We start from the raw sequence: 26,205 nt of genomic DNA, 5'->3' as shown, positions 1-26,205 counted from the left end.
CTTTTCACAAAGCATTTGAGTTAAATGAGTCTGTGAGCTGCTCAGATAAAATTCTTGAAGCATCTATGGTCAGATATGAGTGAGTAGATTTCTATGGTCAGATATGAGTGAGTAGATTTCTGGCCCCTGGATAGTCTAGGGAGGGGGTTGGCAGTGGTGAGAAACTATAAGGTATGGATTGGCTTCTGGGCTGTGGTGCACAGTTATGAATATTGCAACATGACAACCCTCACCCAGAAAACCCACCACGTAATCCAGGGCTAAATTTCCAACCTGTCCCAGGGTTCTAACTCAAGTTGACTCTACTTCAAAAGAAGGAAAGCTTGTTTGGCCAAAAACCCATGAAGCATCAGTTTCAGGAATGTGACATGCTGTTAAACCACAGCCGTGTAAGCTTGCGGCTGCTGAGATTTTCCAAAGATGAAAGTTTCACTTTTCAAAGGAAAACATGGCACCGTGAAGCTGGAGAGACATAAGGTGAATGGCGTCGATTGGCCCCAGGAAACATTCTCTCCCAAAGAACACCTCTTATGCGTGAGTGTGTTCCAGAGGAGGGCAGGGAGATACACAAGAATAGGCTGAATTTATAAGATTCCTGTGATGACACACAGTGCCTACCTGTGAGTAACTTTTCAGGAGATGGAGAGAGAGGACAGTTGGGCAGAGTCCAGTGACAGCGTGCAGCATCGTGGAGACCTGAGAGCACTGGGGAACATCTCAGAGCATTACCCCAGAAGCCAGGTCAAGTGGACGGTCAGCATGGCACAGCTGTGAGAGGTCTGGGGGTGCGAGAGCAGACGCAGGACTCGGGAGCCGCGAGCACCAGGTCACAGGGCAGGAGAGAGGTTTTCCAGCATCAGCATAGGGGTTCAGCATCTCTCTGAGGACACACGTCAGACTCCCCAGTTCCCACCTCATTTGACTCGGAGCTTCAGTGGAATGATCACCAAGGACTGCTGAATGCCTCTGAAAGACGCTGTCAGGATGTCCCATCTCCCTAGATTGGAGTTCATCTGCATTTCAAAGTAAAATAAGAATCTGAGCAATTGAATTGATACAGAATCCCGTCTTGGGCTCTAGTTGTCTCACGTTATCATTACATGGTACTAACATTTCCTTTCTTCTCGCTTACCCTCCTCTGTCCTTCAGAGCAGGTCTGAACCTGCATTTACTACAGCAGTCCTTTCACTGTTGGAAGGAAGGTGGGGCCCCCACAACCTCTCTATAAACATTCCTGGTTCCTCACACAGTGCTTTTGTGGGGTGGCTTCTAGGCTTGGTGAGGGTCATCTGAACACTGACTAGGATGCCCACATATGTTGAAAAGCATAGGCCCCACTCCCAGAAAACCGAGAGCCATTTTTTCAGGGATGGCGAAAGCAACATAGGCAGTACATGGACAAGGCTTGAAACCAGAGCCAGCTGACCTTAGATTCACAGCGGATGGTGGCTGCTTCTGAAACCAAAACATGGTATAGATCAAAGATCAACCCAGCCAGGGTGACCCTCCCAGAGGGGCCTAACAGCCATGACCAGGCCTGAGACTGAGGCTAAGCCATGGGTGATTGTGGCCTCTTTGTCTGGGGTAAAAGGAGGCCCTGGGCCAGAGTCTGTGGACACTGGATTTCATGGACACTGGTGGGGGAGCCACTGGGTGCTGAGCTTGGCATAGCAGGGAGAAGCCCGCCCCCTTGTGGACCTCTGGGGGGTGGCAGGATGCAAAAAGCACCCTGAAACCTCCAAGAAGATGTGGGTTCTGGGAGGAGCAGCCACTTCCTGTCTCTGCTCCCATTTCCCCAGTTGCCTGCAGTCTCCTGATCTGGACTGTCACAGGACAGAGAGTGGTGGAGGGGGCGGGACACAAAGGGAAGTCAGGAGGTGGACACTCCTGAACCTAGCCATCGGTAAGAGAGAGAAATCAGGCAGGTGTTATTAGATGTTGGGAGAAAAAGAAAGAAGGAAAAGTCAGTGGGAGGTCCCTCCTGGTTCTCCCACTTCCTGGGTGGCCCTGGGCAAGTTACAGTCCCCCTCTGGGCCTCCTGGGGCTACTCTGGTGACGGCTACAATCCCGGTGCCTGTGCTGCTGACTAAGCTGGAAGTCTTCACATGCCAGTCTTGACAGTAATCTGTCCTTGGTGATACCATACCCCTGACTGAAGAGAGAATGGGGGGCTGCCAGGGCAGGAGGTACATGAGGAAAGGGAAACAGAGGGCCAGTTGGCAGGTTCACCCAAGGCCCAGGAGGCACAGCACTGTGCCAGGCCCCTGGGAGCCCAAAGAGTCTTTTCTTACAGTGGTCTCCCCATCTCCCCCAACTTTGGCCAAGTCTACAACACACTGACCTCCTCCTCCTGAAATGCTTCTCCACCAGGTGACATATGGACGCTGATCCGTAGGAGCCTGGGCTGTAAAACGCACCTGCCCAGACCATGTGACCTGGCCCATCTAAAGCCACATGGCAGCCCACAAACGTTGATCCTGCCTCACCTCACACACATGCAAACTGCCTTTACTCAGTACTAAGCACATTATCAAAGATTGTGTTTTTAACATATTTTTGAGATAAATTTCTGTACTATTCTGTAATCGATGAGTATAATTAGGCTAACTGCTCTGGGAAATGCAAGCCAGAAGCACTTTCCTCCAAGCTCTCACGATAAAAAATAAAAGCAGATTTAAACATTAAATTACATGATAAAATGGCTCAAATTTCCTTCTGCACTATGCTCATAGAGACACACGGTCACGGAGTCACCTAAGACAGTGCTTTGAAACACTGACTGTCCTCTGGCAAAAAGAGAAGTATTGAAACTCTTAAAAGATGACCTTGGATAAATTATCTGAAAAAATGTCCTCAGGCTAGTGTGTTCCTAACTGGAATGATCCAGGGTGAATGTTACGGGGGGAAGGGTCAGCTTTGCACACCAAGGGACACTAAAGCTTTGACTGGAAAAAAAAAACAACAACAACTGTATTTTCTCATTTAAAAAAAGGCATTATAAGGTTATTATAAATTATTCTGTAAATACCCCTTAAAATATCAGAGGATTCCAACTGAAGTTACAATCCAAGTTTCACCTAAAAAACTAAAGTCAGGTAGAACATGTAACTCTCATTGTAGTCAGAATTCTTTTCAAACACCTATTTAGACCACCCAGTTTTTCTGCAGTGTTGCCAGATTCTAAAATTGTAATGAAAATTTTAAAGTCCAAAACCTACAAGCCATCAGAGGTTCAGTAAGCAGATTGTGCCATTTCAAAACTGAAAATGTGCTTGCATAAGCAAGTCACTGGGCTAACCTTTCTGGATTGAGAGTCTGGCCTTCAGTTCAGAACATGGCTATGCCAGGGTCAGAAATGTGACAAAATTGCGCTTTCGCGGAGGTTAGCCAAGGTTCACAGGGTCATGACTGGGCCATTTTATCAGTCATGTCAGGCTCACACCCTATTGCCTGGCATAGATAAAAACTTTATCTGTCAGTTTGCTAAATCTACTCTTCCTGCCTTATTTTCAATAAAGAAAACCTGGATTTGCTTATCTAAACCAAAGATTGGCCTTTTCCAATACTGTTTTCATGTGCAACTTCAGAGTAAAGGAAGCAGGCCAGTGATTTGGGGTCTTAGTCAATAACTTTGTCTTACCTGAAAGACAAATTTAATTTCAGAGAACAGTTCTAGCACTATGCAATACCATAGATTTATGTGTATTAAATGTACTAATTATGACAATGTTATATTAGAAGAGGATCAATTCAAAGTGTTCTCTTTTCAAATTCAACTTTCTCTAAAGTAAAGCAAACCCCTTCTCATTTTTTAAATTAACTCTGATAGTTTATATTCTCAATTTGGAAAAGCTATCATGGAAAAATTTACTAAATTACCTTTGGACTAACTCACACACACATATAATATACATTTTCTAATAACTATTAGGAGAAAAAAACAGGTAAGGTTTCTTCTTCCCAGAAAATAGATAGACACAGATGACAAAGTCATGCCTGTAGACATTAGGAATCTAGTTAAATATATGAATATAAAACCGGTGAGTTTTTTCCCACAGGAATATTAAATGCAAGACAAGCACCTTCAGATTTTATTTTATTTGGAAACTATCCAAATTCATTCTTTTAATATTTAAAGACTGTGGTACTGTAGAAGAGACACATAAATATTATAATATACATTTAGAAATTAAATATAATCAAATCAACACGACACTAGGTAAAAATGCCTATGTACACTTCAAATAAGTCTGAGGTCTGGGCTTTCCGGCCCATCAGATTTCCCCCTGGAAACGGGTGAACCTGGCCGGGAGATCATCCACAGGATGCACGGTGGGACTCGTTTTCATTGTAGGAGGTCCATTTAGAAGCTGCCAGTCACAATGCCTGGCCAGCTCCACTGTAAATATTTTGAGAAGAATTTTTGCAAACTCTTTCCCTACACAGCTCCTAAGCCCTCCTCCAAACGGAATGAAGCTGAACCTGGATGCATCCTCTGGGTGAGGCAGCAGAAAGCGGTCAGGATTAAATTCCTCCTTGTTGGTGAAGATATCAGCAACATCATGAGTATCGCAGATACTGTAGATTACATTCCAGCCTTTGGGAATCTGGTATCCCTGCAAAAGATTATGATGTGCAAAGAGCTAACAAACTGAAACTCAACTGTCAACAGGAAAAAAAAATCTAACACTTATATCCTTGGCGGAGTTATGAGTTGAAAGAAAAGGAGGAAAGAGAGGTGGAGAGAGAAAAAAACAGACATTCAGGGGAAGAGCAATGTTATCAAAAGAAATGTAAGTCAAAGCACAGGAAACAAATGGAGATTTAAAACTACTACACAAAAGGTAGGGGCGGGTGAGAGAGAACTTTTAACTTACGTTTAATTCAAAAGTCTTAAGGGCAACCCGAAACCCTCCTGGAACTGGGGGGTTCAGTCGAAGGGTCTCTTTAATAACACACCCAATGTACTTAAGCTGTTCCAAAATTTCCACATCCAGCTTGTTGTCTTGATTGCCTTTGCAAAGTAAACCCTATCAAAACAGTCACACAGAGTGAACGGTTATTCTGCGCTCCAATAAAATCAGCCCAGCAGACGTAAACAGGGCTTAAGTGGCGGCTGGACCCAAAGAGCCTCATGATCCCAGAGTGTGGGGGGAAACAAGGAGAAGCTAGTGACCATTTGCCTCCACCCCTGGGCCCAAACCATCATTTACAATTCCAAGATAATGCAGCTCACCAGTTAGACCCACCGAGTTTCTCCCCCTCCCCCAGTCCCCACCAAGGCTGCTGGCTGCCACCGCAACCCCCTAGGGGTTCCCCATTCATGCCCTTGAACACACAGACCCAAGAAAGTCTGAAAATCTCCAAGGATCCACCAAAAGTGGAGAAGAAACACAAGGTTGAACCCTGCCAGAGTGGGATCACAGCTCAAGATTCCTTCCTTCTTATTCACACAGTTAATTATCTTTCCCACCATCCAACCCACCCACCCTTGGCCCTGTACTTCCCAGATACTCAAGAAAAGCAGCACACTTAACTATTGGGAACTTGGCTAGAGAGCTGCTGAGGTTTTTAAGCTAATAGCCACCGCCCCCCACCCCCACTCCCCCCACCCCACTCCCACCTCCACCCCGCCTCAACTCATGCCAACACCCCACACCACTGCCAGTGCCCCTACCTTATTCTTCAGCTCCTCTCGAACTTTCTGGAGAACATGTGGGTAGAGCCCCAAGTAAGTGATCAGAGATGTAGCTGCGCTGGCCGTGGTTTCATGCCCTCCAAAGAGAAGCTCTGTTGAAGATTGCTTTAATGCCTACAAGTGGATTAAGACCAACGTTTTGACAAGTCTGCATGCAATTTTACAGAGCAACTACTCAGAATAGAACTGAGGATTCAGGAGGGAAGATGAGAAGGGCTGAAAGTCGACTGACAGAAAATCCATTTAAACAAAATGCTAAGACCCTTTAGTTCAGCTAGAGCCAGGAAGGCCAGTAAGTTCCCGCTCTCTTTGGAACTCTTAAAGCGTTAGTCGTATTACAGTCACCCAACATTACTCACATCTTGGGAATTCCAACTTTCCCTTTAAAACCTGAAAGGGATGGGCGACGAAACCGCTCCCCAGAGCTCTGTAGACCCGGTATCTCAACCTCTGGGTCCAGTCCCTGGGGTCTGGGAGGGCTTCTCATTCTGGGAACCTGGGCCCCTCTGCGGGCACTTTGGAGACCCTAGGAACTGCTTTTGGGAAGCCAGGGGATCAAACTCCGCCGTGCCGCTCCTGAAGCTGCGGCTTACCTGCATGTCCAGCCTCTCTCCTCTCTCCCAGGAGTGCTCGATCAACAACTGCAGGGCATCTTTGCAGCCCCCGCCCGCCTCCGCCGCCCGCAGCCTGCGGATCTTGGCGCGAATGTTCTCCTCGATGCGCGCGTGGATGAGGTCGCGCGCCTTCAGGCCCTGAGCGCAGAGAGCGCACCGCGGTGAGCAGACGTCCGGATCCCGCGCCCCCGGAGCCCTAGCTCCGAACCCCACAAGGCGCCCTTACCCGGTACAGTCCGCTGAAGGGCACGTCTATGGGCAACGAGAAGAGATTGCGGGTCATTTCCTCGAAGGCCTCTACCAGCTGCTGCTCGTCTTCCCCGCCGCTCGCCACCCGGGACTCGCAGCCCAGCAGGATGCGCATGGCAATGCGGAACATAAGGCGCTTCACCTGGGGGTAGACCAGGAGGCCGCGCTCGCCACAGCTCAGCCATTGCTCCAAGTAGTTGCCCACTTCTTCGGTGATCACTGGCACGTAGCACTGAAGCGCCTCGCGGCTGAAGGCCTGCATGATCACCTGAACTCCGAGGAGGGAAGAGTATTAAAGCCCGGCCCCACCCGCCCCTCTTGCCTTCCAGGGTCTCCTTCTACACATCTACAACCCCACCAGACCCAAGGCACTTCCTGGCTGGGAAAGCTACACTGAGTTTGAGAGGGTCCCAGCCGATGCCTTATGCAGCTGGCGCTCGCCCAGCACCTGTCTGCCCGAACCCCTTACTCGAATCGGGTCCCACTTCCTGTCCAGGAGCCGCCACCCCTCCCTCACCTTCTTGCGCTGCTTGTGCGAGGAATCGTGCAGGTTAGAGAGGCACCCAGAACCCAGGATAGTGCGCACTGACGCGGGCCAGTGGACCGACACCAGCCGGTGCTCTCCGAGCAAAATGCGCCGCACGTTGTCCGCTCCCATCACCCGCACCGTGGGCCGTCCGAACAGATGCGTCTTGTAGATGAAGCCGTATTTCCTGCGCTTCATCTGCAGGAACTTCCTTCGCTGCGAGAGGAAAGCGGAGGAGAGAGGCGGGCGTGAGGGGGCGCCGGGGAGCGCCGAGCCTCCCGCCAGTCCTGATCCTAGCCCCAGTCACCTCCCTCCCGGGGGGCGCTTCAGTGGAAGTCTGGAGCCGAGTCGGGCTCGGGAGAATCGTCCAATCCCGCCCCAAGCTCCTTTACCTGTAGCACCATCTGCAGTGTTTCCCCAAAGAAGGGGAAGCCCATCGTTCCGGGAGGCAAAGGGAGGGCGCAGCTGCGGTCCCGGCTGCTCACGCAGTACAAGTCCCAGAGCTTGATCGCGGCCAGGAAGAGCAGCAGTGGCAGCACGAAGGTGCAGAGCGCACTGGCCAGCAGTGCCGGGAGCCCCATGGCGCGCCGCGACCTTCCGCGCCACCTGCCGCCACCCTCAGCGCTCTGAATCCCGCCGCGCGCCCGCTTTATAGGCGGCCCAGGTTGCTGCCCACGTTACCTTAGACAAATTAGTTCACCCAAAGTTCATCTTTAATTGCGGATTGGGCCCCTGGCTCCTCCCCCCGCGAGGCGCTGCCCAAATCTTTAACCGTTTGTTCCGCGCCGAGGCAGAGGCGGCGCCGCGGCGGCTTCTCTCGGAGCGCGCCTCCTGGGGCGCGGGGCTAGGAGCAGCCTGCTGCCCCCATACAAAGTGTGCGGGGCTCCCGGACGGCGGCAGGGGCTCCGGCGAGCGGAAATTCCACGCCCCGGGCTCCCTGGCGGTCTCTTCGGAATCCCTCCCGTCGGAGGTCCCAGCCCAGAGCTGCCTGCACCCGCTGTTTTACAGGGCCCCCTTCCACCTGCAGAGGAAGTAAAGGGGAGTGCGTTCAGGGATCTTCAGCTGCCTTGTCCCGCAGGTGAGGAAACTGAGGTCCAGAACGCGGAGCAAAACGCAGGCCTCCTGGCTCTTCCAGAGACCCCCACAGAAGAGCCCAGAGCCAGGATCCAAGTGAGAGTTGCGGGGATTCACGACCGGCTGACCACTAATTCCCAGCTCCCCAAACCCCTCGAGGCTCACATCATGAAGTCTTGGAAGGTCCTACTTAAAGGTTCAAGAGAGCCTCCAGATCCTCAGGACTCTAGGTGCAACCCTGCTCAAGTCTGAGCTCTGACTCTGACTCCCTAGCCAGGGACCGCAGGGGCAATTCATCTGCGGCTCGGCGGCAAACAGCCTTCTGCAATCCGGCCAAAGCCGGATTCCGAGGGCCCTGGGGTTAGCAGCTCCAGCTAGGCAGAAGGGAAGAGAGTCCTTAAACCCCGCAGGATAAAGACACTGAGATGCAGGAGGATGGATGGAAAGCCCAGATTTGGGGCCCTGAGTCCCGGATCCATCTCTACTTGAATGATCTTGGGCAAGTCACCGCACATCCTTGAGCCCATTTCCTCCTACTTGATGTGGAGGTGACCTTTCCTGACCAGTCTACACCTCCAGGTAGTTGTGAGTTTCCAAAAGGGGTTTATGGTTGCATATACTCTTCCCAGCCCCAGGCTGGGCTACCTTAGGCTAGGCTAAGGTTGCACATACTCTTCCCTACCCCAGGCTAGGCTACCTTGCCAGGGTGACCTGGGCTCTCCAGCTCCCATCGGGCAGAAACCCACCCAGAGGAGAGTGGGTGCTGGGTCCTAAACCCAGGCCTCTACCGGCCGCTATTAAGAGTGTTGAGAGAATCCTGACTGGGAAGTGTATCTTCTGGCCATTGCCCACCTATACGATTGGCCGCTCCTGCAGCCACAGCCTGGAGCTCGGACACTGGGAGAAGCGCACGTGCGCTCCCCGTTTCCAACCCTGTCGAGCCAGTGGGACAGGGTCCGAACTGCCTCGGACCAGTCAGGGCCACTCGCTCCCTCGGTTTCAGCGCGGAACCCACCAGCCGCGCCGAAAACGAAACAATGTATAAGTTTGTTTAAAGCCGAAGAGCGGCTCTCAGCGGAGCGAGCCTCGCCTTGGAAAGCGTCCCTTGGAGATGGAAAACACTTTGATCCTGAGAGCTGTTAAGTTAAATACGCGACCTTCCCGCGTGGTCCCCCAACCCGGCGGGTCCGGCAACGTCTGTGGAGTCGCCGGGACCTCAAGCTCGCAGAGACGTCCCGTGCCTGGCTAGCCCCAGGATGTCTTTCGGAGAATCGGCGGTTCACCATAACCCTGCATTGGTGTTTCAGAGGTGTTCCGGGGAAGGGTCTCGCCCACAATCGTTTCCTCAAATGAACTGACAACTGTAAACAGTGACAGACCACTTCGGGGCACCGGCTGGAACCGGGCGAGACGCGCTGGAGGTAATTCTCAGAAACCCCAGGCCCGCCCCTTTCTGGACGGTGCCTCCGGCCGGTGAGCAAAGCAGGCCAGCGGGGGCGTGACCTGGGGCCCAGTCCCAGTCCTCCGGCCTGACCCGCCTGTGACCCCTGCGGGCCGGACCGTGACATCTGAGTGAACTCTGCAGGGCCATCTCGCCAAGTTCAGCGCGCGCCGGGTCACAAGATGAGCGGGGCTTGCCCGCTGGAAATCGCCACAAAGGGGGAAAATGTTTTACTCTATCTACGATCCAGACCTGCGTGGGCGACCGGGGGAAAGGATTAAATGGGATAGTGAAGAGCACTAAAGTGTATCTTGAAGAGGGGAAGGATCCTTTTGACCAACCCAGTAAGAACTTTGATCTAGAAACCTTGCCAGGCTTTCTTGGGTGCCGGTGGGTAGGGAGAAAATAATGTTTCTAAGATGTTTACAAAACAGACTGGTGGTAAGGGTCGGCAGGGGTGGGGAGTAGTTTTTCGCCGGGCAGGGAGGTGAGCTCCTGACTGCGGTCAGCTGAAGCACCCCTCCCCCACTTTTCTCGCTTCAACACTTTCTTCCCTCGTCTTGAGCAGATTCCCACCCCTTCGGTTCTAAACCTGCTGTACTCTGGCTGGGGCTCTTCTATCCCCGGACACCCCTGGCTGGTTCCTTCCAAAGTCGAATGCCACTCTCTGCAGCCCCCAGCAGGCCCAGCAGAGCCGCCAGGCACTCTGTATGACAGGCCTGCTTTATCCTCTCGACATAGCTCTACCATCATCAGAATTAGTCTTGCTTTTTGTTAGTTTATTTACTGTCTCTTTCCTTTGAGAGCACACCAAGTCCAAGAGGGTAAGAATCGCATCTGCCCCTTCCTCAGAGAATCAGGGGAAGCAAGCGCTCTGATTTTCCTTGAAATGATGAGTCGATGTATCACTGAGAAGTCACAGTAAAACTGAAGCTGCCCTGTCAGAGGCTTATTATAGTTTAGTACAGACCACACAGCGCGTAAATCAGGTACCTTGGAACCTGCGAGGTCCAGGCTTCTGAGAGCCCCGCCCCATCTATCTCTCCTCAAATCAGAATCAACCCCAAGCCCTGGTCTTCCCACCCCCTCACCCTAGTGGCGCTTCCGGGCTGAGATGTTGTCTCTGCAGCGTCAGGAGCGCCCTGAGGGCAGGCCTCAGATCTACCACTTTCGCCGGCTCTGTGGCTCTGGCGCCTGCCTGCAGATCCCATGGCGCCAGGGCCTGCGGTGGGTGATGAATTGTTGCAGATGGGGGTTATGACTGTGTCAGTTGAGCTCTGAAGGGCCCGCTGCACCCCTGCTCCTGAACTACTGGGCCCTGCCTAAGCCTGCTGCCTTCCCTTCCCTTCTGGCCCCAGGATCCACCTTAAGCCTAAGGTCAGGAGGGTACTTTCTGGTTCCTTCTGGTTCACTAAGGGGTCAGCTGAGGACTTGGCGGCAACTTCTCTGGCTCACCCATCATGGTTAACTGCCCCCAGCCTGTCCGAAGGTGGGCAGCAGGTTACAGTTGTTAGGAAAAAAGGAGGCTCTTGGTTTAGATTTAAGCACTCTTGGGAGCTTTTGTGTTGGAAAGGTCCAGAGCGTCCTTAGGCCAACCTAGGGATCACTATGAAAGGATAAAAGCCCAAAAACTACATGGTGGCCACAGGCCAGAGACTGGCGTAGGGGGTAAGGGATGGGGTGGAGGAGAGCACTGGCTGAGTGGTCTAGTCTCCGGCCTCACTCTCTCCTTGTAATCAAGGAGGTTGGACCAGGGCGTCCCTGCAGTCAGCTGTCATCTTGGAGATAACCGGTAGCTCAGTTCCCTGGGGCTATGTTCGAGAGAGGTTCCAGCAGCCTGGGCCCCAGGCTGTCCAGTTCCTAGCCCCTCTCCGGGTATATGAAGGGCAGGCCCTTCCGGGGAGGGAGGTCTTTCTTGAGTCTCTGCCACCTCCATCCCATTTTCCCACCAAGGAGCAGCTGCCCAGCTAAGCTGCAGCCTTCTCACTCAACTACTGCCAGGAAACGATTTCTCGGCCTTCCTGTTTTGGGTACAAATACCCCAAACTTCTCTGATTATGTCTCAACCTCCCATGAAAATAATCCAGCCTTAGAATCCTCTCGGTGTACCTATTCTCCCCTCTATAAATGGAGAGATTATATGCGTTCTTGAACTAGGAATTTTTCTTTTAAGAAATCGCCAGTAGAATCCGGCTCTGTTGATCCTGTTTAGAGCCCTGAAAACGCCCGCAATTCTGGGTTTCTGCCGAGACAGGCAGAGTGGCCAGGGCGCACCTAGCGGAGGCCAGCTGCCTGAGGGCCTTCCGTTGGGCGCCTTCTCAGTGTCATCCTTTGGCCCAAAGCCAGGCCAGAGATGCGCTCCTGGCGTCTCCGCTTCCTCGAGACAGTTGCAGGTCCTCCCTCATTCGACGGCCCAACCGACCCCACCTCCCCACGACCCATGCCTCCTCCCCAGCTTGAATCCTAGGGGAAGTGTTCCCACCATCCCTGCTTTGAAATCCTGGGAAGGGCATAAGAGTCTTGGGCCACTACCTATCCTCCCTTAAGGGGGCGAAGTACTGGAGGCACCGTCCCACCAGCCAGGACGCTTCTCCAAGTGCGGTGGGGGTGGCTCATGAGTCTCCTCCCTCAGAGTCGGACACAGAGTTGCGTTCAGGAACCTTTTGATGAATGAGAGCGCGCCGAACCCGGCACTGGAGAACGGCAGATGGGCGGTGCCGCAAGATCGCCGCAGCCGCTGGCTAAGCCAGGTTCCACAGCGCAGCAGGTCAGAGGCGTTGCCCATCCTGCGCCGCCGGAGACGCAAGAGGGTGGAAAAAGAGCCGCAGCCCGTCCACCGGGTGCACGATGGGCACGGTCTGCATGGCGGGGAAGGCAGGCGTGGCCAGTTCCCAGCGCGCCGTGCGCACCAGCTCCACAGCGAGCAGCTGGAGCACGGTCTGCGCCAGCTCCTGGCCAAGACAGCTGCGCGCACCGCCGCCGAACGGGATATAATGAAAGCGGCCGGCGGCGCCCCGCGCATCGTCGCCCGCAGTGCCGAAGCGCTCGGGGTCGAAGCCCTCCGGCGGGCTGCGGTACACTGCGGCCGTCTCGTGCGTGTCTCGGATGCTGTACATCACGTTCCACCCCTTGGGGATCTGGTAGCCCTGCGGGGAGGTGAGGAGACCCGCCTGACCACCAGACACCCGGAAACCCAGCCCTAACCGATCCTTCACCCGCGGTTCATCAAACAGGCTTCCAAACCCGCAGGGACGAGCGTCTTAACCGGAAGCTAGGAGACCGCTTTGCATTCCCGTCTGTTTCAGCTCCTTCTCTGGTGAGCTGTGTGACGTTGGCTACATCATCTCTGAGTCTCAGTTTCTTAAGTGATTAAGTGAGAACAAAAATGCCCATTTTGTTGTTAGGATTCAAATAACGGGTCTGACATATGTACTAGTGGTCAGTGAGTGTGCTCTGCTATTGTTCACTATTTTGTCGGTTTTCTTCTCACATTAGGAGACCTAAATTCGAGTCCTGCATGTACCAGCTGCCTGCGTCAGAGCAATGCCAACGACAGCTCCTTTACAGTCATCTCAATTTTTCAGCTCTTTACACTCAACTGAAAACGGCCTCTCTGTACTCACTAGCCATGAGCTGGACATAACCTTCAGATCCAGTAGCCACACTCTGAGAAGGTGCATGTGAGGATTAAATTGTGGGAAGGAAGCTTAAAATGATGAAGGCAGCTTTCATGTTCCCTCAGCTCACCTCTTTTTCAACTATTTCAACTATTCCACTTTTGAGAGGTCTTCCAGCCCCGACTATCTGGCTTCCTCCCTTGAACAGGCTTCAGGAGAGCCTTGCTCTCAACGGGCAAATAGAAAATCTTGGCATCATCAAGGCGTGCCCTCTCCTCTCTAGGCCTCCGTTTTCCCATCTGGAACCTGAAGGATGGCTAAGACCCCTGCCCCTATTCACTCTGGCACCCCAGGCCTGCTCAATGATGTCTGAACTCCAAAATTCAGCATCCCAGACACTGCTAAACACCTCACTAATCCACCTACCTTTGTCTGGACCGTGCTGTCTTTGTGATGTGTGGTCCCCATCTTAACCTTTCACTGCTCCAGTTCAAATGCCAGTTCCCAAAATGTTTTGGTATCATTCAGCTAGAGGTCACCCTCTTCTTCACACCAGTTGGTGATGGAGTTGCTGGCTCTGCCCCCCTTTCTCTCCACAACAGCGCCTCAAGGGCAGAATCTCTTTCTCTGGTTCAGTTGCTAAGTCGTGTCCGACTCTTCGCCACCCTGTGGACTGCAGCATGCTAGACTTCCCTGTCCTTCACTGCCTCCAGGAGTTTGCTCAGATTCATGTCCTTTGAGTCCGTGATGCCATCCAGTCATCTCCTCTCAAACTCTGGCATTCAGTGGGGACACTGGCTGTTTAAGGCAGAGGGGAGAAGGTGCCCACTCTGCCTGGAGCTGCCCAAGGATGGGGCTGGGGGTGGAGGTGGGGGTGCAGTGGCCAACACCCTCAGTTTGGCAGTGTTAGCGTTCCCCTCCCCTCCCCTTCCAGTTAAAGCTGGAAGGGACCAAGGCAGCTTCCCTCCAGAGAGCAAACTGAGGCCCAGAGTGAGAAGGGAATTACCCAAGGTCATACATACAGAAAGCCGGGCCTAAACCTTAACTTTCTTGCCCAGCTCACGCCAACCTGATCACTACCCATATTTTAATAATCCTGCTTTCCTGGAACCTGGCCTCAGCCAGAACCCTGGACAGGTAGCATTGATTGGTTCCTTTATCTTGTGAGAGAGCCAGAGAAATGGGGTACAGGACAGAGTGGGCAGCTCTTTGTGCCCTACCCAGCCTCACTGGCTGAAAGGGGAGTGCTGGCCAGAGAAAAGGATGATTTTATTCTAAAACTGGCCTCTAATTGAGTTGACTACCCAGACCGCAGTCAAAATCTTTGCAGGTGGCGCTAGTGGTAAAGAACCCACCTGCCAAAGCAGGAGACGCGAGACGTGGGTTCTACCCCTGGGTTGGGAAGATCCCCTGGAGGAGGAAATGCAACCTATTCTATTCTTGCCTGGAGAATTCCATGAACAGAGGAGCCTGGAGAGTCGGACACGATTGAAGCAATTTAGCACATAGCCCGGGGTTCCTAACCTTGCTTTGCATCCTCAACCGTGGTTTCCGGGAAACGTGATAGGATTCAGCCCATTTTCCAGGAGGCCCGGAGAAAGGGAAAGGAGACAGCGCGGTCCTAACCCCTACCCCACCTCCCAGCGGCCGGCTGCAAGGCGGGGCGGGCGGGCGGCGCACTTACGTCGAGCTCGAAGGTGCGCAGGGCTGTCCGATAGCCCCCGGACACCGGCGGCAGGAGGCGCAGCACCTCCTTGACCACGCAGCCTACGTAGCGCAGGTGGCCCAGCGCCGCCAGGCTGAGGTCGGGCTCGCAACCGCAGTCGGGCGGGGGCCCAGCGCCGCCCCCCGAGGCCGCCGGCGCGCAGCCGCAGGCGCGCCCCAGCCCCTGCGCCGCCAGCTCCTGCTGGATCTTGGCGATGGCTGCGGGGTGCTGCAGGAGTAGCAGGACGAGGGACGTGCTGGCACTGGCCGTGGTGAAGAAGGCGGCGAAGAGGAGCTCCACAGCTGATTCCTGCAAGACAGCCCAGGGGCGCTGTCTCCATTAGCCGGTTCCCGGGCTGTGGTGCAGGGGGCCCCACATTTGCCACTGCGCACAGACCAGAGCGCAGAGTGCTCAGAGAATCGGCTACCTGCGCGGGTCCACGAGTGGACTGAATCCCAAGTCGGCCACTTGGGGAAACCACAGATAGCCTTGGGAGGTTTCCATAGATAATGCCAGAACTTTTTTGGTGTAGTGTTCTTAGTGCTTTAAGTGAATTAATTCATTGGATTCTCACCCGCATTGTGTGTGGCACAGTTTCTGCCTGTTTTACTGAGGCTCTGAGAGGTGCCCAAGGTCCCTACGGTCACCAAGGGCAGTAGTCCGGCCAGGAGTCCAGTGCTCTTAACCACGCAGTGTTACCGGCAACTCAGCTGGCCGTCCTGACCGTGACTGCTGTGGAATTGACCAAGGCAGCAGCAGCCTGGCACCAAAGTGAGCACCGTGGTCCTCCTCCCGCTTCCCTATCTGCACTGTCTGGAGGCTTCATCATCCAGGCCCCAGCCTTCACTGCCTGCCTGTGCCCTCCCAACTCCCAGTATGGTGTCTTCCTTCCTGGCAGCAGCAGGTGTGTGTTTACACACTGATGGATGTGATCACACAGTGAATGTGGACCCCTCCTCTCCAGCAGAGGCTATGTCTGCTCATTGTATAGAGTCTGGCACTGAATAGGTAGAATCTGCTTGTGGAATGAATGAGCTGATCTAAGGCTAACTGCCTGTTCTGGAGAAGATGGGGAGCTGGGACAGAGACCCTGGGGCTCCAGGGTCCTTCCTGACCAGCCAGAACTGAAGATTTCTGGCTAGCGGGTCCCCTCCTGAGAGCCTGGACTGTGTTGTCCTGCCCTCCCCAGCTCTGCCAAGGCTTTCTGTACCACTCCCCTTCCCAGCCTAGAACTATTTCTATCCGCCGGCTCCCCCACGACTCACCAGCGCCCTGCTCATCTACTTCTAACCTCTTGACTCTTCCAGACTTCACAACCACCCAGAAGTCAGGAAAGAGATTGTTAGCCCCATTTTCAGAGAAGACACTCAGGCTCAGTGGCTCGATAGTGGCAAACTGAGTGCCAGAGAAAGGATGGCAGTTGCTTATGGAAGGGATGAAGTGTTTCCATTTCTAACTCCCCTGCCTGCCACCCCCAACCTCTACATTTCTTTTTGGGTTCTCAAGCAGGTGGGCCCAGGGATCATTCCAAAGCTTCCCTCCTTACTTCCACTGCATGTGTTCTATGCATACATGGGGGAGAGGGGTGGCAGTTTCTAATTCTCCAGTCGATTCTCAGTGGCAAAACAGACCAGTACCTGAGGTACCAGGTGCCAAGCTGGCTCATGGATGCGCAGATTTGGGGATGAAAGGGGACATTTCAAGGAACTGTGGAATTTGACCCTGAACCCTTAGGGTTTGTAGAGAGAAGGGGTGAAGACAGTGTCATAGGCAGGCAGACAGCAGAGGAGAAAGCATGAAGTGACAGGGAAGTGGGGAAGAGGAGAGCTGTTTGCTGCTGGAAGCTGTAAGGGAGGACCTAGGATTCATGCCTTCGCTTGGCCCAAAGCCACAGAGGTAGGTGGTGCAGCTGAGCCAGGACTGGACCCAGGTCTCCTCTTTCCCTCACCCCGAGGAGTGTCTGTGGCTCCAAGTGGGGCCAAACAGGATGTTGCTCCGTTGTTCCAGGGATTCAGCCTGTGTGTAGAGACCTGCTATACATGCAAAAGAGGGGAGGAGGAATCCCGCCACATACCTTCAGTTCCTGCACTGACAGCTCATGGCCCAATTCCCTAGTGCTGTGGATGATCCCATCGAGGGCATCGCCTGGCTCCACAGCAGACTTGTCCTCAAGAAGCTTCTGGGCAATGGCCTCCTCCAGGTGCCGATGCAGCTGGTCCCGGGCCCGAATGCCCTGATGTGTGGGGAGCGAAGGGAGTTGGGGTAGGAGGGCAGAGGGGGCTAGCCCTGGACACCTAACCCCCACACACACATCTTCCCAGTCCTGGTCCAGCTCTGCTGAAAGCCAGCGTTGACAGATTCCCAGCTTAGCTCTACACTGTAGAAGGGACTCAATAAAGGCTCAGGAATTTGTCCTTTACCCTCATACACCATTCTCTCTTGATGATCACAAGCCCCTCTTTGGAGCAAGGTAAACAGTTTACTGTCCTCCTAAGGGGAGGATACTGAGGCTCAGAGAGGTCAAGCAATTGTCCAGGGTCACGCAGCTTCAAGTGTCTGTGCTTGGCAGAGGACTCAGCCTGGGAGTTAGCCCCTGCCCTTCCCCTGCATGCAGGGGCAGCGGGCACCAGTGCAGAGAGGAAGGAACACCTTAATGTGCTCAGGAAAGCTCTGGCTTAAGGGACAACACTGGAAGTTCTAAACATTAATTAGCCTTTGTAAAGGCGTAGGCAAGAGGGCTGAGGTGGTCCCCCAGAGTTCAGGGAGCAAGCACAGTGAGAAAGCATCTGCCAGGGGAAGCATTTTGAGCACATCGGCTTCTTGTCGGGGGAGCCCGGGACGGGGTGGGGAGGTGTCAAATCTTGCCTCTGCCCCTACTAGCTGTGTGATCTTGGGCAAGTCATTTAACCTCTTGGAGCTTCAGTTTCTTCATCAATTAAATGAGAATAATATTTTACAACCGAGAGGATTAAATCAGAAAAATGTACCCTAGGCAATCGGTCCATATATCAGGTCCCTTTACACATAACTATTATTTTTAATTGGGTGAATGAAAACCAGGACATTGGCACAGTAAGAAGCCCCAGATCAGTTGCTCTCTAAGTCCGGCCCATTGCTCTGAAGTTTGAAGAGGCCATGGTTCTCTAATCCGGAAACTAGCGGGCCTGGGGCCGCGGGCGGTGAGCCGACACCCACCCCTCTCCAACCCCGGCTGGCGCCGGCCTGGGCCGGGGGCGTGTCTGCGGCCCTTGCGCTCCCATCCGTTGCCCAGCCACGGGGCTTCCAAAGAGGCGCTGCAGGCCGAGCCTGGAGGCGCCGCTCTGGGGAGGGGCCGGGGCGACTGGCTGGTCTCCTGCCACCGAGACCCAACGTCGGGAAACCCGCGGCTGCTGGGGCTGGAGCTCGTCCCGCCAGGCGTGGTCCAGAGAGGGTGTGTGGCCCGCCCCAGCTCACACAGAGAGTCAGGACAGAGACCAGCCCCAAAGCCCACCGCCACCATGCCGCCTCCCCACACTGGGCAGAGCCTCCGTGACCCAGCAGAGGTGATGCCTATGGCGCACCAAGGGAGCCTCAAAGGGAAGGTCTGGGGCGGGCGGGGCGGCAGTACCTTGCGCAGGCCGCTGAAAGGCACATCGAGGGGCAGGGAGAAGAGGTTCTCCACGAACTGCTCGAAGATCCGGGCCAGCTCAGAGCACTGCGCCTCGTCTAGCCGTAGCCCCAGCAGGATGCGCGCGGCCATGCGGAAGGTGAGCGCTTTCGCGGCCTCATAGACAGCGACCGGCCCGCGAGCCGCGCACCAGGAGCGCACCTCCCGCCGCAGCGCCCCCTGCAGGCGAGGCACGTAGCGCTCCAGTGCCGCACGGCTGAACGCTCGAGCCAGGATCTGAGGGGAACACACAGGGTCAGACCTGGCAGCCGTCCGGTTTCCTCCGCTCCACGACTCCAGCGGAGCCAAGAGGCCAATTTCGGCCCCTTTTTCCTCTTCTAAGCGACCCAGACACAAATGTGTTGGGTTTTGCTCTCGCCATTCCCTCTAGTTCTTGTCTGATGTACACAGTGCCTCCTCTCCATCCAGGCTCCAGGGGCCACCTACTCCAGGAAGTCGTCCCTAACACTGAGTTTGAATTTCCATCGGTTCTGGCATCAGAGTCGCAGAAGATCGAAGATGAAAGGATCTTTAAGTCCCAGTCCTGGCCTTATAAGTCGAACCCGGAGAAGGTAAGGGACTACCAACCCAGTGCCACTCACTTGTCAGGAGTCCTGCTCAGGTTCACAGTGTATCCCTAACACCTCGCCCCGGCCTGGCCCACGGCAGCCGCTCAGAAGCCGCGGGTCCGACCTCCCGACGGCCGCTTCTGTTTTGGGCTCACCTTGCGCCGCTGCCGGTGCGACTCTCCAACCGCGCCGAGCAGTGTGTGCGAGCCCAGAAGGATGTGCGCACTCTGCGGCCACTGGCTACGCACAAGGCGGTGCTCGCCCAGCAGGACTGTGCGCACGTTCTCCGCGCCGCTCACGCGGATCACTGGCCTGCCCAGCAGGTGCGTCTTGAACACCGTCCCGTAGCGCTCCCTGCGGGAGCTGTGGAAGCGCGAGCCCTGGGAGCCAGAAGCGAAGAGGGATGAGGCCGCTGGGCCTCGGCTGCGAAACTAGCCCGGACATCCCAACTGCCTCTTGATAAAAACCTCCTGCTCCAGGCTGGCATCTTACTCTTTACAAAACGGTCTCAAAGGGGCCTCGCGACTGACTACCCTACGGGGATGTACATGCTCCCGTTCCCATTGGTGAGATGAGGAAACAGAGGCTTAGAATGGGGACCTGAGTGCCAGAGCTCGGGGCTGAGACGCGCCCCTGATTCCCGATTCAATGGTGGCAGGACATAGGGCTCTAGAACCCCTCTGTTCATCCCTGCGTGGCATCGGGTCTTAGGTTGTGCTGGAGAGAACGCCAGTGACACACGGTCCCTTCGAGGGAGAAGCTGGGTAGAGGGGAGGGCTGTATATGCTCCCTGGAGCCCTGGGCGACAGGAAGAGAATGGATACGAGCCCTGGAACCTTGAGAGGCAGTGGGGGGACAGAGAAGAAGGTGCGGAAACGACGGACTGCTCACCTGAACTAACCAGTGCAGCGTTTCCCCGAAGAAGGGCCAGCCCATGGAGCCTTTGGGCAGGGGCAGGGCAGAGGCTCGGTCCCGACTCAGCGTCCAGCGGAGCGTCCAGAGGTGCTGCGCCAGGCTGAGTAGCAGGCCCGCGCCCAGGAGCGCGGTGCCCACCGCCCCCAGCACGGACAGGCAGCTCAGCCCCCAGGGTAACATGGCGAGCCTGCGGGGGCCGGGCTACTCCAAGCGCAGGAAGCGCCGGAGCTGCGGCGCGCAGTGCTCACCTGTTCTGTCCGGAAAGGGCCCGGGGGCTTGGGGACCAGAACTGAGATTTACCAGGGGCTTCGCTCTACAAGCAAAGGGACAGCGGAGGATCGCAGTGACCACGCGCCCTTAGGGAACGTGCCTTCACAGAGACCGGCGAGCTCAGGATTTTTTCCTGAGTCCGATGGCTCCCGGGCCAAAATGCCACCTCCTTGCGAGGGTGCGGGCTGCCTCAGGACCACTCGCGCCGAGCACCTCCCACCTCCCTGGGTCAGCACTCCTTCGATAGAAGAAGCGAGGGAGGGCAAAGAGAGGAGCAACTCACCAGTTTGCCAACCAGGGCTGCGCTCACCAGGGTTGTGTAGACCCCCGCCCACCTCGCTCTTCTCCAGCCTTTTAACCCTTCTCGGCCTACCCAGGCAACATTTATATAGATACTGGATTGCTCCCTGCGGATTGATCCCGATCCACACGACGTGACGCGCCTCTGCATATTTAAGGCGCTCCACGCAGGGTAATGATTGGAGGCGGTGGGCAGCGGCGCGCTCTCCAGGGGGCCGGTGTGGGGAGTGGCAGCAGCTGCTGCGCTACCGCTCAGCCGTGCCGTGCCGGACGCGGATCCTCGGGCGGGGCCTGCGGTTTCGCGCCAAGAACTTCCCGACTCCAAGCAGGAGCTCGGCGAGTGGACTGACCCAGCGCAGGGAGCTAACGGGGCTCTCTCTAACTTCCAGTGCCGGTTCCCAAGGTCCCACGGCACTTCAAGGTTAAAAGGGATAGGCGTTCTCCCCTCTGCTCTGCTTTTATTTCAGGGAAATTGCGGTCTTCGATCCTACAAAGGATGGCCCGGGTTGCGATTCTTCGACATCCCCTCCCCTTCGAGGTCTCCGGTCCACCACCTCCAGAACCCTTCAAAAGGGGATAGTGTCACTGCTGCCCAAAGCTTCACGGAGACACCCCCCCCCGCCCCCACCAACCCCACGAGGAGCAGACATCCCCGGGCGCCTTTCGGGTCTCGAGGACCAAATTCACCGATCCCTCCCCCTTCGTATCCTTCCATCCCATCAGGCTACATAGTTGCTTTTCGGGCTTCTTGTGGGGCCCTAAATGGCCAGGACTCGAGCGTCCTAGTCACTACGGCTCAACCCGAGGGGTGTGCGTGTTTCGGGGCGGGGTGGTGGTGGGGATTGCCGGGTGCATGTTTGCCTGAGAAAAGTAAACTCAAGACCATCGCCGCTGCGAACCCACAGTGGTCTGCTCCAAACAGTGAAAAGGCGGCGTCTCTGAATCCGGGACGCCTCAGCCCAAGCCGGGGAGACGTCCCAAGTGCCCTGGAGCGCTGGGTAAGGCACTCGAGGGCCACCGCTTTCCAGTCCTCAAAGACAACTAGCAGCTCGCTGTTTACTAGTAACTTCCAGAATGTATTGTATTGTACCTAGAAGTAACCATGTTTTCCATATAATATTTTTAAAAACGTCAAATACTTTAGGATTAGAGACCGTCAAGAGAATAAATGCTTGTTTTCTTCGTTTTGGCGATACTCCCATTTCAGTAACTAAATAACAGCCTTTCTGAAGAAAGCAGTTGTTTTAAATCAGGAAACTCTAAACAGATGCAACAGCAATGAATTTTCAGCAACTTGCTCAACCTTTTTAATATTTAATCACAAAATCAAGAAATGCACATATAATTCTTTACACTTATTTTACAGAGTCAAATATAAGTTTCTTACAGGCATAAATTCTGAAAATGCAAAAGGATTATTTAGCATTAATACAATGAAGACAAAGTAAGGATCAGATTGATATTACCATTTGGACCACAGTAATTTACACAGAGTAAAATATACATTCGTTTTAGGTTTTCCAGAGTTCATTTTGGTTTGGCTTGTTTCTGCAATAAGGATCCAGCACTGAGGTCTTCGCCTTGAAGAAAGTAACCTGACCCCTGCGGTAACTTCTCTGTTCAGGAGTATGTCTCTCCTAGCACAAGTGGCACCTGAAGTGGTCAGCCCCACTCAGTTTCTGTCCTCCTAACTTGAACCAAACCAAACCAAATAAATGGGGTCAGCTACAAACAGTATAGTTAGAAACATTAACCCTGCTGAACAGAAACAACATTGCATCTTCAGAAAATCCAAATACCTTTTCTTCATATTCAGACTAAATTAAACCGCCCAAGTAGAACAAGTAATTCACATTCTTATTGGGTTAAATTAAGTTCAATTTCAGGTTCCTTTAAATATTTGTCTATTTCCTCCCTCAGAATCAGCAGAATTAGACAATTTAGTCTACTTAAATACTAGTGAGGTGAAAATTAAAGCTACAAGTCAGAAAATGTCAGGGAAATGTCATACATGATTGCATTCCAAAACCAGATACTGGGAAGAAAAAAAACAACCAGAACAATCACTGAAGTCTAAATAGAAAAAACACCTATAGAGGCGTAAGTTCTTCTAATGTATTTACACAATCAGTTACATGTACAATTTTTGACATGATTTATATATTACAGTTTTGCCTTTTTTCCCTAGAAGTGAAAAAAATTAATGTCACATTTTCCATATATAAAATAGTATTCAATTATTTAAAAATCCATACAAATGATATTTATAATTCTTGTTTCTAAGCTCTCATCAGTGTCTTTTCTCTAATGTATTTTTTAATTCTGCAAACAATTTATCATGACCATTGCCCGTTAGAGATCAATGTTGAGTCACGGATTTGGTGTCACTGAGTGCAAACGATGTGAAGGCTATGTGTGTTGGGACATACCATTCACCAAACTTTTCAGCTGTTTCACAACTGTCTCTATCAACTTCTGTTTGTCTCGATCATTCTTCCTGAATTGAGCAAATATATTGTTCTTTTTGCTAGTATCCTTCATCCTAGGAATACATGTGAATGAAGAAGCTTAATAAAAGGAATTTAAAAGTTATACTGTAACAACTAAAATATCCTGGCATGCTCTGTGTTATCTCACACTAAATCTATGCTTGAAAAATATACTTCAAAGAAAATAGGTATTACTAATAGAGTTACAGAGATAGCAACCACAGAAAATATTGGCAGCTTTATTTTGCATTCTGTATGAAATGGTGTTTTTGCATTAGTATATAAATCTAAAAGCATGTTTTCTTACATGATACTATTTTCTATTATCATTCCATAAAGTATGCTAAAATACACACCCTCTACGGACTCTGAAAATCACCCTCATAGCAAGACAAGGTGAAAGGAAAAACAATAGAAAATTTAAAGCAGTAATCTTTTTTGCCTCAGTGGTGTTTCATGGCACTGTAAAACTATTTTAAACAGTTCCTTGTATCCTTCTCAAATCAAATACACCACAGATAGTTTGAAATGTGGGAAAATAAGACACACTTTCAATGCAAAAATTGAAATTTTTAATAGTGATATCTGAAATATGATACAGAGAAAAGAAAACATGCTGCATAATGAGAAGGAAAAGAAACACCAACACTTGTTTTTTGGACAAAATGCGCCAGTAAGTGTTCTGTTACTTCAGATTTTATAATATTTTTTCAAAAGGCATACTTCTCTACCTGTAAGGAATCCAAGCCCATCATGGTAGGCTTTAGATAGCACTGATGGCAAACTCATTCTAGTCTCTTTCTAAAGCTAATTAAGCCAGATACTGAGGACACAATAGGAAACATTTTTAGTTCATATCAACACAAACAAATCTTATAAAAATCTGTACCAACACTGAAGGCAAGAAAGAAGGAGGCTTATATTTTGGTCATTAAAATGAACTGAACTTTTAAGCTCCATGTAGACATTTCTCTTTTGATTAAAAATCTCCAGTTCTTCAATTATCACTGAATTACCAGCTGTTAAAATGATATGCGAAGCTTTCAGAGTATACTCACTTCTCCAAAAGAGTAAGGGCTGTGTTTGGATTCACCCGAAGGTACTTAGATGCTGGCTGACCATAATCAGCTAGATAAGTAGACCAGTCCCAAACCATAAACAGGTCGAGGAGCTGAGGAAGATGGGAAAAACGTTAAAGCAATTTTTGACTATTTATCCACAGCTAATACATAAAGCATATGCTAATCTTGATCCATTTGAATATAACCTGCTTCTCAGATGGAACAGAATAACCAACCTTATTTTTAAAACTTCATTAACTACATTTTATAACCAATGTAGTGTATAGTATCTTTTCACTTTTGAAATAACTAAAATTGTCAGGGGTTGCCTTTCTAATAAAGTACTTCATTGCATTTTCAAATAATTGTAAAATAATGAAAACACTTTTATATAAATACATTAACACTTGTTCTGATGTATAGAGATTTAATCTTTACACATTTGGTTCATACTCAGATTTAATTAGTAAAGGTTGCTGCTAACTGAAGAATTTAAATTGAACCTTTTTTTTTTAAGAGGTTAAGTATGTTTACCTTTCAAAGAAGTCGTTTACACCTAGACTTTCCCAAAGTAATTTAAACCAAAAAGCTCAGATAATCTCAATGAAGTGCATTAAACAACCTCTGCTGGATTCTCCCTGGTGATAGATCCTCAGTACTGTTATGAAATGAGGTCTTCAGGACTCAGCTTGTTAACTCTAGGCAATCATTTTGTAAAAACAAACAACAACAAAAAGGAAACCCTCTTGTTTTCCATAGTGTTTTAAAATTGACTATTTGCTTTATAATCTCCAGTTAGAATTGTTGTCAAATATAGAAGTAATCTTTTAAAAGCAATGCCATGCCTAAACCAAAGCACCAAACTCCTTATCCAACTTTAAAACCCTAATCCCCTTTAAGCCATTTAAGACCAACTTCCTATCCCCATCTGAACTGTTTCAGAAAGCTAAATGCTTTACTTACTACCTTCCTTCAGTTTTTATATTATTCTTTCTTTTGTTTTAGCTCACTTTACAAGTAAGGGGTGTACTGGTTTTGCTTTCAAATGAAGTATTTGTATTTACTCATAGAATACATGAGCCAATCCACTGACTCTGAGAGAAAACTTCTGGGGTGGTTAAAAACTAGAGAAAAGTTACAAAAAACTAGCTCTTCCTTAGGAAGACAATCGATTTGTTTGACTCTTCCCCTCTCTACTAATTAGAGACTTTCTTGTACAAAGAAGAAAATTCTATAATGAAAATGTTGGCTACTAACATGAAAAGCCAGGCTATTTTTTCTTTCAGACAACATTCTAGGCCATACCAAATGTTAAGACACTGGTACAGAAACTGCACTGAGACAATGTTAAAAGAATACACTGAAAAAGAAAAGGGAAGTACTCCAAGTTCTGTGTAATTTTTTACTCTTGCTAAAGCAACATTTCCCCCTTCTTTCACAAGGAGGAATAGTTACTTTCTACACTCTGCAATGAAAATATAAATTAATATAACTTCTCTAGAATGTGAGTTTGCATTATGTATTTAAGAACCTTATAAAAAAATGGCCATTCCCTTTGACTTTGTAATCCTACTTCTAGGAATCTAACTTCAGTGAACAACAATAAAGGTAAATAAAATTTTATCAACAAATATATTAATCTCAAAAATGTTATTTGTGTTATCAAAAATTGAAGAAGGAAAAAAAACACTGAAAACAGGTTAAATCTCAATGTTAACAGAAGGGTTAAATAGTGAGGTATATCTATCTATGTATAGAGTGGTTATTCAAATCAATGCTTACACAGAATTTTAAATAACTTGGGAAGAAGCTTATGATAAACATTACTTATAAAAATCACATAAAAACCCATCAAAAGAGACTGGAATAAAATTTGAGAAAATGTTAAGAATAGCTGTAATTTGTATGGTGGGATTATGGGTAACAGTGATTGTCTTTATTTTCATAAGGTTTACATACATACGTTATTTTCCCCCAATAAATACCAATAATGAATTCCCCTCACACAGCTGTTAAAAGCCTCATTTTGAA

The 26,205-nt window shown here is 51.1% G+C and overlaps 3 protein-coding genes across 3 annotated transcripts in view; all 3 read right to left on the bottom strand.

The window, feature by feature from the left end:
- Nucleotides 1-4,274: 4,274 nt before the first annotated feature.
- On the bottom strand, nucleotides 4,275-7,668 carry LOC128068073 (cytochrome P450 26A1). Its single transcript, XM_052661218.1, has 7 exons — nucleotides 7,480-7,668; nucleotides 7,079-7,303; nucleotides 6,539-6,829; nucleotides 6,292-6,450; nucleotides 5,678-5,812; nucleotides 4,878-5,030; nucleotides 4,275-4,616 (listed from the first exon to the last, which is right to left on the bottom strand). The coding sequence occupies exons 1-7, from the start codon at nucleotides 7,666-7,668 to the stop codon at nucleotides 4,275-4,277; spliced, it is 1,494 nt and encodes a 497-aa protein (XP_052517178.1).
- Nucleotides 7,669-12,370: 4,702 nt separating this feature from the next.
- On the bottom strand, nucleotides 12,371-20,234 carry LOC128068068 (cytochrome P450 26C1). The gene is made up of 6 exons (XM_052661214.1): nucleotides 20,031-20,234; nucleotides 19,295-19,519; nucleotides 18,532-18,807; nucleotides 16,999-17,157; nucleotides 14,904-15,233; nucleotides 12,371-12,748 (listed from the first exon to the last, which is right to left on the bottom strand). Exons 1-6 carry the CDS (start codon nucleotides 20,232-20,234, stop codon nucleotides 12,371-12,373), a joined length of 1,572 nt encoding a protein of 523 aa, XP_052517174.1.
- Nucleotides 20,235-23,033: 2,799 nt separating this feature from the next.
- EXOC6 (exocyst complex component 6) overlaps nucleotides 23,034-26,205 on the bottom strand; it is a 173,408-nt gene continuing 170,236 nt past the window's right edge. The window contains exons 22-23 of the mRNA XM_052661217.1: nucleotides 24,172-24,284; nucleotides 23,034-23,166 (exon numbers count right to left, since the gene is read on the bottom strand). Of these exons, the coding sequence (XP_052517177.1) occupies nucleotides 23,034-23,166; nucleotides 24,172-24,284 (246 nt within the window). The remainder of the gene's footprint in view (nucleotides 23,167-24,171; nucleotides 24,285-26,205) is intronic.

The sequence above is a fragment of the Budorcas taxicolor genome, chromosome 23, assembly GCF_023091745.1.
Source record: "Budorcas taxicolor isolate Tak-1 chromosome 23, Takin1.1, whole genome shotgun sequence".
In the NCBI taxonomy this organism is placed as follows: Eukaryota; Metazoa; Chordata; class Mammalia; order Artiodactyla; family Bovidae; genus Budorcas; species Budorcas taxicolor.
Note: the sequence above shows the minus strand (reverse complement) of the source record. Positions and strands in the feature narration are given on the sequence as shown.

What these genes read in the sequence shown, in the direction of transcription:
- LOC128068073 (XM_052661218.1), bottom strand. Translation starts at nt 7,668, where the DNA reads ATGGGGCTCCCGGCACTGCTGGCCAGTGCGCTCTGCACCTTCGTGCTG. An exon ending in GAGAGAGGCTGGACATGCAG is followed by an intron (nt 5,813 to 6,291) that starts GTAAGCCGCAGC and finishes ATCCACTTGTAG; the next exon opens with GCATTAAAGCAATCTTCAAC. An exon ending in GAGAGGAGCTGAAGAATAAG is followed by an intron (nt 5,031 to 5,677) that starts GTAGGGGCACTG and finishes CTGTTTTGATAG; the next exon opens with GGTTTACTTTGCAAAGGCAA.
- LOC128068068 (XM_052661214.1), bottom strand. Translation starts at nt 20,234, where the DNA reads ATGTTACCCTGGGGGCTGAGCTGCCTGTCCGTGCTGGGGGCGGTGGGC. An exon ending in CTTTCAGCGGCCTGCGCAAG is followed by an intron (nt 17,158 to 18,531) that starts GTACTGCCGCCC and finishes CCCACACATCAG; the next exon opens with GGCATTCGGGCCCGGGACCA. An exon ending in TGTCAGTGCAGGAACTGAAG is followed by an intron (nt 15,234 to 16,998) that starts GTATGTGGCGGG and finishes GCTGTCTTGCAG; the next exon opens with GAATCAGCTGTGGAGCTCCT.